The sequence below is a fragment of the Choristoneura fumiferana genome, chromosome 24 (assembly GCF_025370935.1).
Source record: "Choristoneura fumiferana chromosome 24, NRCan_CFum_1, whole genome shotgun sequence".
Taxonomy (NCBI): domain Eukaryota; kingdom Metazoa; phylum Arthropoda; class Insecta; order Lepidoptera; family Tortricidae; genus Choristoneura; species Choristoneura fumiferana.
In genome coordinates this window covers 11,207,503-11,227,880 of record NC_133495.1, presented here as the reverse complement: position 1 = coordinate 11,227,880, position 20,378 = coordinate 11,207,503, and the positions used below count along the sequence as shown (strand labels likewise).

The window sequence follows — 20,378 nt, the reverse complement described above, 5'->3', positions numbered from 1 at the left end:
TTAAATTTAAGTTGTAAAATAGCTGGTAAAATTACTTTGGCTTTGCTATTTCGCAATTTTATTTCAGTGCTATTATTTTACGATGTTTGTTTGTAGTTTTATTTGTTTTGCGATGGATTTCTGTTCTCCATATTAGACCGGTCAGACTACTACATTACTGCATTAAGATCGCAAAATGACTGCTACTTAGTTATGATTTTTTTATGTTACCAACATCAGTAGATTATATTAAACAAATGCAGTTTCAAGAGACCTATGCTAACCATAAAGATCCATGAAGATCGAAACAAAGTAGGGATTTCAGAAAATTACAAATCTAATGCCACTATATACCTATAATTTCCAAAAGTATATGAAAAAACCTAAAAACAAATTGTACGCTAGATTCAATATATTACTTACAGAGAAAATCGGTGTATTAAACAGGAACCAGTTTGGTTTTAGGAGGGACAGATCAACAAGCTCCGCTATCCTTGAACTTCTCGTTAGTTGTTGATCTTCTTTCTGGACATGTCTAGGGCGTTTAAGTTAATTTCGCATTACATATATGTACTTCTTTATAAGTTGGCGAATTGACGATTCCCCTCCAAAAAAGAAAGGTGTAAGCAAACTATTGAAATCATACAGAACCAGGTTTGGTTCCGCTGTTTGTTTAGGTCTAAAGGTGCGACCAAACCGCTGCTTAAAAAACGGTGACGGCACGCAATCGCAGTGACGCACCGTATGCGCAGTAATGCAATGCGCACCGTTTTTATCGCATGCTCTCCACACCGCTGCTTAAAATACGGAATCGCAGTGACATGTCGTAAACTTCAGGTCTTTACCGAACAAAAGTCGTGACGTTTACGGCACGTCACTGCGATTCCGCACCGTTTGCGTATTTTAAGCAGCGGTGTGGAAAGCATGCAAAAGAACGGTGCGCATACGGTGCGTCACTGCGATTCCGTACCGTCACCGTTTTTTAAGCAGCGGTGTGGCCGCACCTTAATGTGGTTGCAACAGCGACAGTTCTGTAAGCTTGTTGTATTTTTAAAATTTGTTGTTTTTTTGTTTGTAGGCATTTAAAATACACACCAGTGCCCAGAACGTAATGTGTAAGAGTACAGCTATATAGGTAACGATGAACAAGAATCCAGAAATGAACGTTGTTTCTGTGAAATTCTCGGGAAGTAGAAGGATGAGATTAATTAAAGTTACAGGTAAAGCCCACAAGGCAAAGCCCACAAGATAAAGCATTATTCTGCTTCACAGATCCTCGTTCGATCCTATATTTCGGCTGCAGAAGGACTGTCTGCATTAGGTTTAAAGGAAATAACATTATCTTTTCTCTAACTCTTCATCTAAATCACTGTATTGTTCTAAATTGTTGAAATTTTGCGACATTTTTGTGGATTCACTTCAAATTGTTAATGTTCGGCTACAATCAACTTAAAATGAATAAAATAACATGTTGGTTTTCTTTTTTTATTAAAGTACATTTTCGTGATTGGGCGCCTGCTTTTATGTAAATTGTTTTGTGGACATCGTTACTAAAAGTAGTTTTCTGTGTCAGAAACAATGTACTTTGCGTAATAACATACATAAACGTAATAGTAATATTTAACGTAAATAACATACGCAGTGGAAAAGATTAAAGTCGATAAAGATCTTGAAGTGAAATAACAACTTAAAGTAGGATCTCAAATTAATAAAAAAAATCATGTAAAGTAATACATAACCTTGTTTCAGTACATTATTGTCTCCTATAATCAATTAATAAAGATATTTGCAATGAAAGTAGTAGTTTTTAACCGACTTAAAAAAAGGAGGAGGTTCTATGTACCTACAACTGAATGTATTTTTCATACTTTATTCACATGGATTAAAAAAGTTACTGATCATGCCAAATCGAGCAAAATAGGATATGTGTATCTTATTGGTTAACTGAACTTAGGCCAACTGTTCAGCTGTTTATAAAACATCACATAAGTACTTGTAAATTTTGGTAGGTATATCTTGTATTAGTGGCATCTAATATAAATATTTGTAACTTTATCATTCCTGCCACGTAATACGTAAGTTAATACGTAAGTTATTTATAATCGACCATTTCAGTGCTGAATTTTTCCCTACTGTCTGATTCCTCTGGTTCATCCCAGTGTTCCAGTGGCACTCTCGTAGATTTTTTACTTGCATTAATATCGATGCCACGTTCTCGTTCAATATTAAAAATTCCTGATTTTTTATTACACTTTTTTCCGTTTTTTACATTTATATTGATAATTTTGTTCCTTTTCTTCTGATTGTAAGGGCTGTATTCTGAAATAAACCTGCTAGATTCTTCATTGAAATCCAAAATGATGTCTGGTAAATACGTGGCTGACTTTGTCGTCTTCACCTTTTTTCTAGGTGTTAACAAATTTGCATACGTCATTCTAGAATTAAACGATGTTTGAAATAAAATCATTAATGAAATTTCAGTGAGAATTAGCAAACATTCTTGCAACTGAATCATTTTTTCAAAAACTATAATTTTTCATTGGTATAAGGGTTTAGATTACAATGTTTAGATTGAACTGGTTTCGATACCGGAAAGCACAGTAGGTAGGTATAAATTAGGAAGTGTTGTGAAATCTTGTTCATTCAGAATTTTTATGAACAAGAATGATTGATATTGCTCAAGGACTCAAAATAAATTGATTTCCGAGCGGTCATAAAAATATTGCAACATTTCAATTTGAAAAAAAAATCAAAGTAGAAAATAAAACCATACATAAAACAAATCCGTGTTATTGTGATAACCTTACGAAGCTGATATATTTCACAACATATTTGAACGCGTAAACGGCTCCATTATCCTAATTAAATTAAAATAGTGCTCTTCTCATGTTCATCTTAAATATTGTCTTCCATTTTATCGCTTTGTGTTTCTTAAGTTCATATCACAGTCTCGAGCAGCTTCCTAAAGACAAAGCACCGACTGACGAGATCCGTGAAGTGGTAAACCAGATATTTTCCAATCTTAAACTCAAAAGAAAACAAGATTCAAAATTAAGTGAATATTCAACGATACACAAACACTTCATCGGTCTGACTCAGCTGGAAAACGACAATTGGAAAATACTGACAAAGTTAACGAGAATCGATAGCAGAATCGACAACGGCACTACAGATTTAACGACCATCATAAATGACATATTGAACGAAGAAAATAATACAGTCGAATCAAATGGACCGCCTAATGATGACGACGTCAATGAGTATATAGAGAATTTTCTCACTACGTTGGCTCGATTTAAAGAAACATACCTCGTTAACGATTCATATAGTACAATAAATACTGATGTTCTGGAGCATTTCTACAGAAATGGTATCAGCGAGGATAATAAGCATAATAATAGAGTGGACGCATTTAACTCGAGCGCAAACAACAATAGTATAGATGAACTCGAATTTTGGTGTAAGAATATTTCAAATTTAGTAAAAATATCATTCTACCATCCCCTTTCATGCGATTATTTATGAAATAAATGTTTTTTCACCTCAGCACCTCAAACAGGCAGGTTTTGCTATCGCATTTTGCTCACTGAGTGAGACAAAGTAACTTTTTAATTATTTTTTTTAAATGCTGAGTACAGTGTTGGGTCTACTCACTGAATTCCAAATATTTGAACTTTACTTGGATCTGTCATTTCACTTCAACTCGAAAAAAGCAAGAGATAGGATCAAATTTGTCGATTACAAACTTAAATTAAATTTATGGTATTCAAAATATATCGAAAAATTTCCAAAATGTAAATTTTCCCGATCTTTTAATAAAGTATGCAACCTCGTTGCACAAAAGCCGCTTCTCTTGTTTTTTTTTTTATAAAAGAATTCCGTATACTGCCTCTACAGTATAATTATTATTTGTTAAATTTAATGATTTTTTAACAAATCTATTTATGTTAATGTAATAGAAATCTTAATAAAAATCATTTTTAAAGGTTTAATTGTTCAACCTTTTCAATTACCCCGAGATAAGGCTTTTTGCAGTATTAAAAAATAAGTGTGACATTCGTACAACAAGTTAAGATTGCATGTTATAAGTATGCGATTTGTATTGTAGCTACTGGACTCTTTTTATGGTTTTAAATGTAATTATTATATTTGATAATAATCGGATTCTATTTAAAAAAAATGTGTTTGTTTTGTAAACAGGTAGGTATATGTGGTTTTATTCTTATGTTACATTTAAATTATGTTCTCGCTGCTGAGGTGAAAAATTGTATGTGTCACACGAGACCAAAGTTTTTTGCATCTCGTGTATTTCAATCCCTTGCTGATCTCAGGATTCTAACCTAGAATCACTCGCTAACGCTCGTGATTCAATTATAGAATCCTTCGCTTACTCGGGATTCAAAATCAACACTCGCAACAAAAAACAACTTTGCTCTCTTGTTTCACAAATAACTATTTTTTGTTACTGCTACTGACCCTACTGTTAGGTAATAATTAAGTATATCATTGCAGCTCCAACTGAAACTCGCCGTATCTTCAGAGGAACGAAGACTAAGATCAAGCATTTCCCGTTCCTGGCCAGTGTCCATATATTCAACCAGTTTACCTGCGCCGGCTCCTTAATACACACCGATCTTGTCATTACTGCTGCCTCGTGCTTACAACTGTACGTTGTCTTGATCTTTATAGGCTGTATTATTAGTTAGACCTTTATAGTTGTTTTCTTCATTTTTTTTCATCTCTTCTTAACCTTTATCCACTATCATACAGGTATATTGTTGCGTTGAGATGTGGCTATAGTTCTTTAGTTGGCTTGTTATTAATAACTGTGTAATTTTCTCTACTTAGTCTTTTACACTTTTTTATTCGTTTTAGGGCCTACAACAACCGATTCTTCCGCGAGAATCCTGCTTTCCTCGCCGTGCGCGTTGGCAGTCCGTTCTTCAACGCTGGTGGGGAAAGGATCTCTGTCCTTGAGGTCTACTTTCACCCCAGTTACACCCCTCGCACCCTCAAAAACAACATCGCTATCATGAGGCTTGAGAAGATGATTAAATTCAGGAAGGGCAAAAGAAACGTGAGGAAGATAGAAATTGATAGGAACAACTGGAACTTAGCTGTTAATACGAAGGGTGTCACTATTGTTGGGTGGGGAGCCAGGTCGGTAAGTACCTGTACCTACGATTTTTTTTCGACTTTCGGTCGATGGCTGATTATAAAAGAGACATTTTTTACAATAATCCCTGTGAAACTTACTATGGAAGCTCCTTTAATACAACAATTATATGTTTTTTTTTGACGAAAGTAGGTACAATAGTACGATTACAATAGAGGAATCGACATAAAACTCATATCATGTAAGATTAAAAAAATAAAAACATGTTTTATAGCCCAGCAACAAAATCCCAGATCCATGGTCAAGTAAATTGTCCATGGCGCATCTACCGATTTATCCATTTGAAGACTGCCAAGACGTGTACTCGAAGTAAGTGAATCACGAATAGAGGTACTTAAAACAGACTAAGGTAAGTATGTCGCCGACATAGTTCGCACCAGGTTCAGAAGGAATTAGGCTAAATATTATTTATTATCTAAGGTATTCCGACTCAATCTTGTTCTATTTCTATATCATTATACGTGTAAGTGTAGGAAGGTCTCGGGCGGGTCATTATGGTAAGACATTAAGTTTGGCTTTGCCAGCCATATTCGGGCACATAATAAACAAGCCTAAAGGTTCGCCTTTGTCGGACAAGACATGGTGGACATCATCATCATCATCATTTCTATATCTGTTTTGGCTATGACCTGTCCGAGCTACGTTTATTACATTTGATATTTATGTGATCCAACAGTAAACCACTTTTTCTTACTAAGTTTCTATATGCGTGTGATGCTGGCAAATGCATTTAACATTAATACTGCATACTGCTGCGTTGCTTGACAACCAATAACTGCGCCTCGGTTTACTGTTAACGTGTAGGTAAATAAATGCACGTATAGTTGTGCAACGAGTGGTGATAGGATTTCGCTAAGTACTTAATTTTTACCCGACTGCCCGAAGAAGTGTTTATCAAGCGTATATATGTATGCATGTATGTCAACTTTTTTGGTCCTCGCTGCAGCCTAAACGGCTGGACGGATTCTAACAAGTGAGGTATCATTGGATTTGTCAGAACTGTTAGGAGTGACACGCTTAGGGTATAATATTTCAATATAGCGTCCGCGAAAAAAATGGAGGTGTAATAAAAACATAAATTTTGCATTGTAACAATATGGGTAGTATCTAATGAAAGCTAATAATTAAAAAAAATTAAACCCGACTGCCTTGAAAAAATACTAAAAGGAAGAAAATAAGTGTAGTGGTCTAGAAGTCTGTGAAGTAGCCTTACTTAAAGTACCTACAACAGTCGGTATCCATTAAAACAGTGACTAGTTAAAAAAATCTTAGTAAGTACTTACCTAATGGGTCCCATGTGTTGCAATTTAAGGAAGGGTACTTGACAGAGTTCTAGATCACTACACCTTGTTTCCTTCGTTTTAATATTTTTTTAAGGCAGTCTAGTTTTTCGAGTATTTATAATAATTTTTTAATTTGTGATTTTTACATGTAAATGATTTCAGGGAATACGTCACTAGGAAAAACTTTTGCGCAGGATTCATGTCTAAAGGCGGAGGTGCTTGTAACGTAAGTTTTTATTTTAAAATGAAGACTCAAGGTAGGTATCAGTCTTTTTGATGTCAGTGGTACCTACATAAATCAGTGGTAAACCATTGCAAATGCTTATGCTTTTCTTTTCGTAAAACTTGAACTGATGAGCTGATATTTAATTAAAAGCGCTTTTTACTCAGCAGGTATAAGCGAAGCATTAAGGGTGAAAGATTGTTTGTTTGCGCGCAAACGAGTGTTAACATTTATCTAAAGAACGATTAAACCGATTTTTCGTAATGGGACTCCGCTTTATAATTTTGAAACTAGTTTTTGCGTATTAAAGTTCTGCGTATTCTGCTATAAGATTACGCTATTTATTATAGACGCAGGGCCGTCTTAGGCTATGCGGGGACCATGGGGAACACAAGAATTTTTTGGAAAGTTATAGTTATTTGTGATATGAGGTTGGTAAGTAAGGATTTACAAATGAGTTGACGAGTGATAAACGCGAGCCGCAAGGCGAGGGTTTTCATCGCCACGAGTTTGTAAAACCTTGCCAACCGTGTATCATACGACGTTTTTCAATACATTTGTGAGAAAATAGGCAATTAATAACACAATATTGAAAAATAAAAACAAAACAAAGCTAAGTTTTACAAAAATGGCGCGTCCGTAATGCTTACGCATGCGCAATTTTTGTACTTTTGCAGAATTAAATAGAAAAAAGTGAAGATAACGGTCATTTCGGGGGCCCCCTGAGCTGGGGGGCCCTGGGCACCGGCCCCGTGTGCCCTTATGGTAAAGATGGTATTGTATAGACCGTAACGTTCATAGACCTGTCTTTACAGCGTGACGTCGGTGCTCCTGCGGTGATACATGGGATCCTGACGGGGATCGCCAGCTTCGGGGCCCCCCATTGTGGAACCGTCGATGCGCCCACCGTGTTCACTAAAGTCGGCCACTATTACGACTGGATTGAAACAATCATGGAACAGGTATAATACGTGTTGTTATTTTAATTCATGTCTATGAATGATTGACGGTTGATTACATTAAAGGACGTTCATTAATTACCGACGGCCTCCTCCTCCCCAAAATCTCAAGATTTTACAATGTGTGTCAGGTCACTTTTTTATTACAAGCTTTTATTTAGTTTCACCTGTCCCGTTGTCTGTCTGTCTGTCTGTAGTCAAATCTTGCAAGTTAAATTTGATCAGCTTCTAGTAGTCAGATTGACTTGAAATTTGGAATACTTATGGAAATTGCGTGACAATACAATAATCTAGTAGTGACATCCTGGTAGTCCAGCCAGGATCGTCTCCGCAGGACGGAACTCGTTAACGGTTAATAGCATCGACTTGAAATTTGGTATGCAAATGTAGTTTGTGTGACAATGCAAGTAGGTACATTCAACAAATAGTACAGTCAGCAAAGAAGCTTGTATTATAAATTAATTTTTTATGGTTAGGTTTGTTTAATGGGGATCCCCTTCAATCGCATATTTTTTGTAGACTATTATTGTTTCGCATAATTGATTTGGCATAATAGTACTGTCGCATAGTAATACTTTGGTCTACAATACAATACGATACAATACAAATATTCTTTACACTCCACTTTTATTATTATGACTTTTTGTATTTATGCCATTTGACGTTAGTGTTCATGAAGATGATGCTTTCTGTATTCATGCTTTTTAATTTTATACGTAAAAAATATGTGTAATGATGAGTATGCACATCGCTAATTCGGCTAAAAGCAATTATGCGTAAACAATAATATTACAAATATTTTTATGCCATCCAATAGAGAACCTTAATAGTCGTGTGGTGACTATCATTACTGGACAAAAGGCCTCTCCATTTTCAGCATAAAGAATATCTATACCTATTTTCATTTCAACTGTTTTTGAATGGTTCCAGGACGTGCCTCACATCAAGGTCAAGACGACTCTTCGACCATATTTTGTCGCCCAGAACTATATACCAATTGTTATAAAAGATGACAAAGATTTCAAAATATCTCCCTTAGCTGCCGACGGCATTAAAGACGTAATAGACAGTAAAAACGCAAACAGACTGCGCATGGACCAAAACAACCACTTCGAAAACTTTCTTGGCACTATGTTCAACGGTAAAGATCAAGAAGTCCACAAAGTTGAACTATCACACGTCGAAAGACTGCAAACAAAACAAAATAAAGAAACAGAAGCTAAAGATGAGAAAGATAAAGAAGCTAGTAAAATTTATGAAAAATTACTTACTACACGCGTTGACACTGATGAAGATAATTTTTCACCAGTCAAATTCGTAACCACCATGGGTAATTTTGAGTCAGAACCAGTAACATCTCGTGAATCAGATATAGACGCAGGTGTGAACCCCACTGAGTTAGAAAAAAATGTTCAAACAGATGTAGTTGATGATAATATTGTTTTAGAAGCGACAGGTAAGACAACCCCAATATTAGAAGAATATGGTTTAAGTATTGAATTATCCCACAACCCAACAGTGAAAAATCAGCAAGATTACGATAGCGAACGTAAACATCAAAAAAATAAATCAGATGATCCTGAAAAATATATGAACGATAACACCATGCTTAACCAAGATTCTAAGCACGAAGTTCAGGAAGTAAATGAATCAACAAATGATGTCAATGATGAAACCATAAACGATGACTCTCAAGGTAACGCAAAATCTAAACATAAGGCTAATGAATTAGCTAAATCTTTGAGAGATGTGGGTGATACATACAAATTTAATGAAAAAAGCGAAGAACAACTCAAAGATCTAGAGGAGTACATAAACGAAGAAAATGAAAGCACTCAATTGTTCAATAATGAGATGATTCAACAAGTTGAAGTCCCGGAGGAGTCTAAGACTAATTTCAATGCTCAGCCACTGAGTGCAAAACAAATACAATCAGGACGACCAGACGCATTAGTAAAAGACGTAGGTTCTAATGATTCATTTTCAAAGAAACGTCTACGCCAACTAAACAAGCAATTTAATAAGCATGCAAAGTTGCAAACTGAGATGCCAGATGAATCTCTTAAATATAAGGATGTTATTACTGAGCTAAATAAGGAACGTCAACATCAATTAGAGGAATCTGAACTAAGTATCGACCAAGAAGATGAAAAAGATAAACTAACAAACAATACAAATCAACTTAATGTTCAGTTTAATGAACAACAGCAACGACAAGTCAAGGAACCTAATGAACACGTTGAGGAATCAGAAGTATCTGAAAATGCGCATTTTAATACACAAACTAATAAACCACATCATAGCCAACCAGTGCAACTAGTTCAATCTGTCGCAGGAATTGATCATAATTTAATTAAAAAAGAACGCAACAAAGAAATCAAAAATCAAGCTACAAGAGTGTCTAACCATAAACATGAGACCAGATGGCAACATCCAGAAAAGAAGAAAGTAATGAAAAAATCTAAGTACCAAGAAGGGGTACAATTATTTTCTGGGGAATTTTCTGGGGAAGTTCTGAAAGGCAATACTGAATTTAATCAATTTTCACAAAACCAAGTTACGAAACAAGATGAATCTTTATGGGCAAATTATGATGCTTCATTTGAAAATAAACGTGAACAACAAACTAATGCACATGAATCATTTGAAAGAAATGCACGCCCTAAATTTGATGCAAAACTTATAGAGAAAACCGAGAAACCTATGCACGATATTGATGGCAAAGAAAACAAGCATCAAGTAGAAGAATCCGAAATATCATTAAGACATGAGGGTGTTCAGAATCAATTTAGTAAAAACCGTGAGAACAGTATTCAGACGGAAGGACAATACAAAAACGAAAACTTTGATAAAAAGTTAGATGAACAAATTGATAAATTATTAAAAAACTTAGACGTGGAAAATAGAATCAGACCTGAAATGATTGACCGTATAAATGATAAGAAGGTTATTAAAGATACGAAGTTATTGGAGCTTATGGAAAACAAACAGGACGAGAAACAAGAGCTAGATGGTGACGCTTTGCTAACTTTTCTTTTATTAACAGATAATGGCCGCAATAGAAGTGAAATAATAAAACAGAACGAAAGTAGTAATGATGATATAGAATCTAATGGAAAAGAAGGATTTAAAATAGACGGCGATTACTACGAAGAATTGACGTTTAGAACTAATAATGTGACAGACGATAGTTACAAAATCATGTCTGAAAATGAAATGTATGATATTTTAGCTGATGCTATACTACCCGAAGAAGCTGTAGTTGTATAATGTTTTAAAAATAAAGGTTACGTTACGACTGATTGCGGTCAATTAATAGCTGATTGATTTTTATTACCCGCGAGCTTTGTTCACGACTTCGTTTTCACAGAATTCGTTGGCAACCTATATTTGTAATTGATTATTGTAAAATAATCATTCGTAATCATTAAAATACCATAATACTCGATGATTTTGAATCGGTTATTAAGATCGATGAGTAGGAACCAATTTTTCTAGGTCAGTATCCTAATACTGATCTAGAAAAATTGGTTACCACCTATGGTGACCACGTTTAAGTAACAGTTACTTACATGAAATAAAACGTATAATTTTTTTTTTTTAATAATTAAAGGCTATCTTTTTCCATTTTATTTATACCTAGGTACCTATGTATAAATAGCTATTACATGAAACAAACGAGACTAGAACGCAGATTTTTTACAAGAGGTTAAGCGTTTTTACAAAATTATAGTCATCTCGAGTGTTTTGTTTTTCTTCGTTCGTCATTCGAAATTCGGTGCACAATCAAATGGCAGCTAAAAGGAGGAGGGATGTGTTGCCAGATTATATGGATGGATACGTTCATGTTAATACGTGAGTGTGTATGGGTTAAAATTAATTAAATATATAAAAACAAATAAATGGTGCAGGCAATAATCATTGCCACTACACACGGACGTTATAAAAAAAGTGTACCCTTTTTTAATATTGGAAAAAATTTTTTTTTCCTACTCAGAATCAAGAGCACAATCGATTCCAATCGTTTAAAAAAATGTCAGTTACCGTTCATAATAATGTGCATAATGTGCATTCGACATGAATCTGCCAAGGTTATAATTCACTTGTTATGCTATGCGTAAAACGAAACGCAACTGCTTCTCCAAAATTCCACCAGATGTCACTGACTGAGATTTTTCAGTCATATCGGGTGGTGATAAAATAATTCACGTGAAAAAAATCCAAAACTTCCAGGTAATTCGTTCAGATTTTTCCGTATTTCCCATTACGTTATGTGTTGTGTGCATATTTTGAGTAAATCCAAGTAAAAATATGTAGCAGGTGGTAAGTATGTAACGTAACAAAATTTGACAGTCGACAAGTGCCGATCGAAATTAGAATTTATCATTCATTTCTTTGAGTTAGTGATCTTTTCTTGTTTTATTTGCAAATAAGCTCATTTGATATAGCAGATGTTATCATTCGACCATACGTAGTTTCCCATTTAAAGGGTTTTCGATCGATTCCAGTTATGTAACTCGTGGACCTAATCGATTGTCGTATTTGTAACCTTATCTTTTGGTAAATTTATCAGTAACCTAGTCTATCATGATCACACTCTTAAAATATTGGGAATAATCCAAATAATCTAAGTTAATAATTTAGTTGATCCACCGACCACCTCACCTTGAGGTAAATCACCTATGTGTTGCAGTTGTTTTTTTTCCGATTTTCCTGGTAATATGGAAACATTATTGGCTCTTTGAGCTGTAGAACTCGAGTCTGTTTTTTTTTTACGCTTTTGTCCCTGTAGTTTGAGTAAAAATCATATATTTATTGCTAAAAATAGAAATGAAATAAAAAAGAAACAAATAGATGGAACCTGGAGGCAGTCACCCATCGAAGTACTGACTGCGGCTGAGGTTACTTAACTTCATTTTTTTTTGAACTCCCAAAGCTTTAACCATTTAGAAAAGTTTTCAGAAACGAAACCAACAAAATATTCCTTTAATTAGGTATATTCATTTTTTTTCACAGAGCTAACTTCAATTCGACTTCGCTTGAATTATATGTTCGACAGCCGTGGTGGCCTAGTGGTTTGACCTATCGCCTCTCAAACAGAGGGTCATGGGTTCAAACCCCGGCTCGCACCTCTGAGTTTTTCGAAATTCATGTGCGGAATTACATTTGAAATTAACCACGAGCTTTGCGGTGAAGGAAAACACCGTGAGGAAACCTGCACAAACCTGCGAAGCAATTCAATGGTGCGTGTGAAGTTCCCAATCCGCACTGGGCCCGCGTGGGAACTATGGCCCAAGCCCTCTTGTTCTGAGAGGAGGCCTGTGCCCAGCAGTGGGGCGTATATAGGCTGGGATGATGATGATGAACTTCAATTCACCTCAAAGCTGAGATAAGTTTTGAGCTGCAAAACCCTGTTTTGGGGAGAGACTATTAATGATATTAGTCAAAATACCAGGAACATAACACACCACTAACAGAAGTAATATTTACCTCAACGTTTCAGCAACATTACAGTGGCCGTGGTGGAGTATGAGTGAAAATCACGAAAGTTTAAGACATTATATTAATGATATTGTTATTATTTTACAGCATGGCAAATTTCCTGATGCGCCGAGCGCTGCTAGATGCAGTCCGCGTCCCTGCTGGTGTCCGCGCCATGAGCGAGCTTGCCAAGGTTACTTCTACTTCATTTTGCATTTACATGTTTAGAACAGCTTTGCAGCTTGCCACAACATTATGCTGAGAGGGGCCTAATTTACACTATTCAATACTTGTTTCTTTGTAGGACGTCTTGTAGGCTTTTTAAACCTTGATTTTAGGCTTAAACTGACAGTTCTTGTATGGATCTGACAGGACTTAAGACCACTTCAACCTAGATTAAAAAGCCTGCAAGTGGATGTTAATGTTGGTTTCTGTGTATCAAATAAGTGTTAATAAAAAAAGAAAAAGCTATAACACAACACTATTAAATCTTTAATCCTAACTTTTCGATAATTACATTTATTGATTACTGCAACACACTCATTAAGAGTTTTGATTGTACTTGGTTATGAACTTGTTCTCACGGATGTCAACAGATTGGCAACCGCGAGTGGGTAGGTTATGGCTTCAACGGGCAACCCAACTACGTGGACCGACCCGACTTCCCCCTGCCCGCTGTGCGCTTCCATCCTGACACACCCGATATTAAGGTAAACTATATGGTACACCCAAAAAAGAGACTGTTAAAAAGTCATCACGGTCTAGCTACCTATGGCATTTCATGCAGAAGAATATTTATTTCAGCCCCAACTTTGTTTGGACCTCTTGAGTGTTATAAAATTCAAGTTCATAATTACATTTCAAATTTACCACAAGTTCTATGCTGAAGGAAAACATGAACAAACCTGCGAGTGTGAAGCAATTTCATGGTGTGTGTGAAGTTCCCAGTCCGCACTGGGCCTGCGTGGGAACTACAGCCCAACTCCTCTCATTCTAAGGAGAGGAGAGGCCTATGTACAGCAGAATGGGGCATTATTGACTGGGATGCTGATAATGATGATGATGGCTTAATACTGTTAGATATTGTGTTGAATGTGAGTATGTATGTTACACTTTACAGTAGACTTATCCCTTCACTCTTCTTCTCATTTTAAAGTTTGGGCCATACTTCACAGGTTTGTGCAGGTTTCCTCACAAATTTTTCGTTCATCGTAAGGCTCCTGGTAAATTTCAAATGTAATTTCGAAAAACCCAGAGGTAAAGATTTGAACCCAGGATTCTCTGCTTGAGAGGCCATTGGTCCAACCACTAGACCACCATAGCTTTTTGGGTCCTGAATGTTGAACTTTAAATTATTTAACAATGACCGTTCTACATTACTCCCTAACCCCCGACGCAAAAAGAGAGGGAGTATAAGTTTGATCGCTATGTGTGTCTGTGTGTCTGTCGCACCGTAGCTCTTAAACGGGTGGAGCGATTAGAATGCGGTTTTTTTTATTTGAAATCAGGTTTTCTAGTGATGGTTCTTAGACATGTTTCATGTCACCCAGGTTTTTGATTTTATTAAATTATTCCAGTAAATTACTTCACTTGTGCTGGATAGCAATCTAGTTTGTCATTTGTGCTTCATTTTACAAGCCTTTATTTAATTGGCAATGTATGTATGTCTGTATGTGTGTGTGTGGGTCAAATTTTGCAAGTTTTTGGTTTGGTTTGAAATTTAGCATACTTATGTAAATCAGGTGACAATACAATAATCTGGTTGTGACATGCTGGTGGTCTAGCTAAGATTGTCTCTGTATGAGGGAACTCCTCAATGGTTAATGGCATCCACTGTAAGTTTGGTTGTATGTAAATGTTATATGACAATGCAATTATAGTCAACAAAAAGTACAGCCAGCAAAAAAAGCTGTACTAATTTTTTTAAGTAAAAACTTATTTTTAAGGTTCTCCGCGAGAAGGAAAAGGGAGACTGGCGCAAGCTGACTATCGAAGAGAAGAAAGCGTTGTACCGCGCGTCCTTCTGCCAGACCTTCGCGGAGTTCCAGGCGCCCACCGGCGAGTGGAAGGGCATCATGGGCTGGAGCCTCATCCTCGCCTCCCTCTCCGTCTGGATATACATGGCCATGAAGCTGTTCGGTAAGTCTGCTGCCAATACGGTACTTGACTATTTTTTAAATTAAAACTTCACAATGCCTGTTATCGAATATAGAAACAATTTTGAAGTCTCAAATTCAAGATTAGACAGAGAAAGACATACTTGCATGTGACGTCACACGCAAGTAGTACTTGCTGCATAGAGAAAAGCGTTTGAGAAAGAGACAGGTAGGTAAAATAATTATTAATCCAATTTTCAACCGATTTAAGTTTTCTCATTGCTAAACACTGTTTGTATTATATATTTTCATAATAATATATAAGACATGGCAGATCCATTAGTTGTCAAAACCATATTCAATTGTATACTTTGCTGCTGTCAGGTGTCACTGGCAGTAATGGTTGCTAACCTAAAGCGACCGGTTGCCATTAAGCAAAAAGTTGAAGTTGAAGTTGAACCATATTCAACAACTAAGTTGCCAATTAAGCCTTAAACCCCACTTAGACAATGCGCTCTCGCAAGTTTCACTACATTGTGCTATTTGTTTGGTCAACTGAATTCATTCTCTCAGTGGTCTGCAATGTAATGCAACTTGCATGCAAGTTCTGGCATGGTCTAAATGGGCTGTGCGAGGATGTGTGGCGAGGAATGTGTTTATCATCCCACTATCATCATCATCATCCCAGCCTATATACGTCCCACTGCAGGGCACAGGCCTCCCCTCAGAATGAGAGGGCTTGGGCAGTAGTTCCCACGCGGGCCCAGTGCGGATTGGGAACTTCACACACACCATTGAATTGCTTCGCAGGTTTGTGCAGGTTTCCTCACAATGTTTTCCTTCACCGTAAAGCTCGTGGTAAATTTCAAATGTAATTCCGCACTTGAATTTCGAAAAACTCAGAGGTGCGAGCCGGGGTTTGAACCTACAATCCTCTGCTTGAGAGGCCATAGGTCAAACCACTAGGCCACCACGGCATTTACATGAAATTCGGTATACAGGTATACAGATACTCCTGGGGATATACATAGGATAGTTTTTATCCCGGAAAATTGCATAGTTCCTGCGAGATAGCGATAAAAAAAATCTACGCGGGCGTAGTCGCGGGCAACAGCTATTTGTTTTCTTCTTCTTTAATAGAAACACTTCATTTATCTATCCTCGCTTCGCTGAGCTGTTTCCATTAGAGCTTTGCAGAGCAAGGTTAGGTCTTAGAGCAACGCGGGCTTCCTACGGAAGGGAGTAGCCATTCGCCGCGTTCCCCTCTGTCAAAGTACAAGCCCAACTGGGCATACGAATTTTATAAAACAAGGCGCGCTCGGATTTCAAACTAGACCGAATCGAGTCGCGCGAGTGAACGCTGCAGTGCTAAAAATGCCGAATTGTTCAGTTTTCTGCTGTAAAAAGAATTGTTATCGTATTATTGCTATTTAATTAAGTCGTACATTTTATCACAATATTATTTTTGGATTCGTTTACCAACATCGAGTCCACTCTCCCGTACAAATTTCGGATCGGTCAAGCGATAAATCCGACTTCTCGCCGATTAACAACTTGTCAATGTGTGAGTTTTGAGTCATCTGTAAACGAATTATTAGTGTATTTGTTTTTAAAAACATTATATAGAAAATATTTTGTTGTTTGAAATAAATATAGAAACTTTTTTGTTTGTTGCTGTTGCCACTTGCCACTGATTGCCTCGGGTTTAGATGATGATTTTACTGTAAGCATTAAAGCATAAAAAGTCATTTCGTGTCGCCTAGATTCGGAATAAACACGAACTTTATGAGCATGAGAAGTGAAAATGTATTTGTTGTGCAGTGTACAACCCGATACCGGAGTCCATGAGCGAGGAGAACCAGAAGGCGCAACTCAAGCGTATGCTGGACCTCAAAGTCAACCCGGTGGACGGACTCGCCTCCAAGTGGGACTATGAGAACAACCGCTGGAAGTAAACTTGACAGGTAAGCCCACTTCATCATGTACATCAACTTTGACATCGGGGCTTTCAAGAAAAGGGCTTATGCTTTCTAAAAAGGCTGGCAACGGACCAATGACTGTCCTTAAGTAGTTGGTACTCATGGGCATCATTATCATGGGTGATAATTTCCCATCTGTACAAAGCGCCATCTATGTGACGCTCTTTGAACTAGCTTGCTAGATCCTTTTGCCTAACTCATAAGTCGATGTTGTTAGCTAGAAAGCAATAAGCTTCAAGACACGACCCACAGAGGGCGTGATTGTATTTACAATTTATTTAAATTGCCGGCCAAGCAGATATAGGATAGTGATGCGAGGCCGGCAACCCCACGTTCCGGCCGAGGCTTGTTTACTGTTTTGATTGTTTATATTGCTTTTCTCAAAGATAAGAAGATAAGTATTATTATCTTTTACACTGAGCCACGTCACTTCTCCCTTTGTCTATGGTTTTAATTTCTTATTTTTTTTTTTATTTTTTTTTTCTCCGTCTGACTGGGGCAAAGGAACTGGCTCATGCATACATGTTTATTTAACGTTTGGGCTGCACAGAAAACCAGCGTTACTGCACATAATGTGCGGCAACATATGCTGAGTGGAGGGAGACCCTTTTTGGTATCCTGCCGTGTCACCTAGTAACATAGTTTTAGTGCTAGTTCTAGTCTTAGTTTTAGGTGGTACTTTTTAGAGTCAAAATAAACTTTTCTTTCTTTCTTTCAAAGATGACATGAAATAAAATAAAAAAAAAACCGGCCGGAAGCGTATCGGACTTTAATGTGTCGGTTATAATTTTCCTTGTACATTTTATAATAATATACAAACTACCATCCTGATTTTTTTTTTAATTTTCCACCCAACATTTTAGATTTTAGACGCTCGACTTTAATGAAAATTTTCACTTTAAAGTTGAATATTTCGCAAACAGATCACTGAATCGAAAAATCGTCAAGGAAACCCCCCAATGGTTTTAAAAGACCTGTTCAACAATACCCCACACTAAAGGGTTAGTCGAGAAAAAAAATCATTCCCACTACGTCTATGGGAGGTACCCTAAAAATTTTTTTTTATTGTTTTTTATTTTACCACTGTCGGCGTGACTGATATGTATATTCATGCCAAATTAAAGCTTTGTAGTACTAACGGTCTCTGACCATAGCCGCGGACAGACATGGCGTAACTATAAGGGTTCCTAGTTGACTACGGAACCCTAAAAACAAGGTCGGCCTGTTGTGCTTGTCTGCTGGCGCTAGCCGCAGCTCGCGTTGAGAGAAAAGACGGTCGCATTGCCGGCCAGCGGCCTGCAAAGTTGTATGAAATCTCTTTGCAGGCCGCTAGAGCGACCGCGCGCAGGCAGCCGAGAAGCAGTCCGCAGCGCGGTACTTCCCGGCCTATTATTTGTAACACAACGTCAATCTTTCATGTCATGTTTGATAAGTTATAATATACCTAACTACCTACCTACCTACCTACCTTGTTTGATTGCAGGCGCTGGATCGGTGCTATGGCCGCGGCTTGGGCTAGAGTAGACAAAATGTAATATAAGTGAACTATCTCTGTAAGATAATAAAATTGTGATTCCAATCAACACACAAGCTTTTATTTATTACAAGTATGATGTGACTTTTGGGTCGGAATTATTTACAAATATTCTAGAAGTAAAAGCCTAAAAGCCGTGGTGGCCTAGTGGTTTGACCTATCGCTCTAAGCAGAGGGTCGTGGGTTCAAACCCCGGCTTGCACCTCTGAGTTTTTCGAAATTCATGTGCGGAATTACATTTGAAATTTACCACGAGCTTTGCGGTGAAGGAAAACATCGTGAGGAAACCTGCACAAACCTGCGAAGCAATTCAATGGTGCGTGTGAAGTTCCCAATCCGCACTGGGCCCGCGTGGGAACTATCGCCCAAGCCCTCTTGTTCTGAGAGGAGGCCTGTGCCCAGCAGTGGGACGTATATAGTCTGGGATGATGATGATGATTCTAGAAGTTGCTAGAAATTCAAAAAGTCAGGGGAAAAACTATAGATATTTTGACACCTGTCGTTCCAGGCGACGTATTAAAGAGTGGCACCATAAAAACAGTCAACGAAAAAGTAAGCACGTTCGGTGTGCAGTGAATTCCCACCATCGGGTCTAGCTTAGTATCTCGGGTAGTAAAAATCAAAGAAGTGTCATATAGTGGATTCTGTCCGAAATAAATGGCATATTATTATTATTATTATTATATAACCTGCTTTGAAATGTACATGATTGGTCAGGGATACTTAGAAATGTGGCCAGGGAAAAGTCCGGGAGTTTTTTTTAGGATTTGTAGTGGACATCCCGGAAATGAGTCGGGTAGAATGGAAGAATTTTATAAAACGATATGGTGCGCATGCGGTACTTACAATTCATTAAAGTCAAAGTCAAAATATCTTTATTCAATTTAGGCTATAACAAGCACTTATGAATGTCAAAAAAAAACTACCACCGGTTCGGAAAAACCTCTGCTGAGAAGAATCCGGCAAGAAACTCAACGAGTTAAACTTTGCTTACGGGCTTACGATCTCATTTTTTCAAAATATGCGACAGGAAACTGATAGCGGTTGAAACGCTTGTAGAACTATCCAGATATTAATGTCTTCTTGACAATAGACAATAGATTTGAATTTTGTATTTGTTTAATCAGTTATTTCAGCGTTTGTGATCTCGTCATCATCTTATTTTAAAAATTATGACGGTGGAAGCATTCTACACTTCCACTGAACGTAGATATAGTTTAGATATAAGTAGTTAGTGTTTAGTATTGTAACTAAGGGACCCCATACATCCATGTATTTTTATAATTATTATTTTTTGTATTTTTTTTCTTTAATTGTATAATATAGTTTTTAAGTATTTTATTTGTAATTATATTATTATGAAAAAATGACTTTCTGCCAAGTTTCTTGCGGCGCATTCTTCTTGGCAATGACGGTCTTTCCGAAAGCGCTGGTAGTTTAAAAAATGACGTGTAAAAGTGCCCATTGCGGCCTATTTACTGAATAAATCATGTGAATTTGAATTTGAATTCATAGACTTTAAATTTGGTACGTATACGTAGTTTGGAGGACTGCAAGTCTGCACCTGTCTGCACCAATATCTGACACTGCAAAGCGTGCATAAACAGCTGATACGACTATTTCTGGGGCCGGCAGAACGTGTCAGATATTTTTACACGTTCTGCCGCG

General features: G+C 37.0%; 2 protein-coding genes across 3 annotated transcripts; both read left to right on the top strand.

Moving 5' to 3' along the window:
- Positions 1-85: 85 nt before the first annotated feature.
- Positions 86-10,938, top strand: LOC141441616 (uncharacterized). Its single transcript, XM_074106402.1, has 8 exons — positions 86-291; positions 1,058-3,439; positions 4,492-4,645; positions 4,855-5,143; positions 5,370-5,464; positions 6,601-6,664; positions 7,477-7,623; positions 8,551-10,938. The coding sequence occupies exons 2-8, from the start codon at positions 2,866-2,868 to the stop codon at positions 10,888-10,890; spliced, it is 3,663 nt and encodes a 1,220-aa protein (XP_073962503.1). The 5' UTR covers positions 86-291; positions 1,058-2,865; the 3' UTR covers positions 10,891-10,938.
- An 805-nt stretch (positions 10,939-11,743) lies between these two features.
- LOC141441557 (cytochrome c oxidase subunit 4 isoform 1, mitochondrial-like) lies at positions 11,744-18,759 on the top strand. 2 transcript variants are annotated; one of them, XM_074106322.1, is made up of 6 exons: positions 11,744-11,853; positions 13,210-13,294; positions 13,698-13,811; positions 15,048-15,240; positions 17,019-17,161; positions 18,660-18,759. In XM_074106322.1, exons 2-5 carry the CDS (start codon positions 13,211-13,213, stop codon positions 17,150-17,152), a joined length of 525 nt encoding a protein of 174 aa, XP_073962423.1. In that variant the 5' UTR covers positions 11,744-11,853; position 13,210; the 3' UTR covers positions 17,153-17,161; positions 18,660-18,759. The 2 variants fall into 2 exon arrangements, with proteins under 2 accessions (XP_073962423.1, XP_073962424.1); XM_074106323.1 differs by lacking the exon at positions 11,744-11,853 and adding an exon at positions 11,921-11,943.
- Positions 18,760-20,378: the final 1,619 nt, after the last annotated feature.

Excerpts from the sequence above, each read along its gene's own strand:
- LOC141441616 (XM_074106402.1), top strand. The coding sequence starts at position 2,866 with ATGTTCATCTTAAATATTGTCTTCCATTTTATCGCTTTGTGTTTCTTA. Across the intron at positions 5,144-5,369 it reads TTGGGTGGGGAGCCAGGTCG|CCCAGCAACAAAATCCCAGA; the intron begins GTAAGTACCTGT and ends CATGTTTTATAG. Across the intron at positions 6,665-7,476 it reads AAGGCGGAGGTGCTTGTAAC|CGTGACGTCGGTGCTCCTGC; the intron begins GTAAGTTTTTAT and ends CTGTCTTTACAG.
- LOC141441557 (XM_074106322.1), top strand. The coding sequence starts at position 13,211 with ATGGCAAATTTCCTGATGCGCCGAGCGCTGCTAGATGCAGTCCGCGTC. Across the intron at positions 13,812-15,047 it reads CTGACACACCCGATATTAAG|GTTCTCCGCGAGAAGGAAAA; the intron begins GTAAACTATATG and ends CTTATTTTTAAG. Across the intron at positions 15,241-17,018 it reads CATGGCCATGAAGCTGTTCG|TGTACAACCCGATACCGGAG; the intron begins GTAAGTCTGCTG and ends TTTGTTGTGCAG.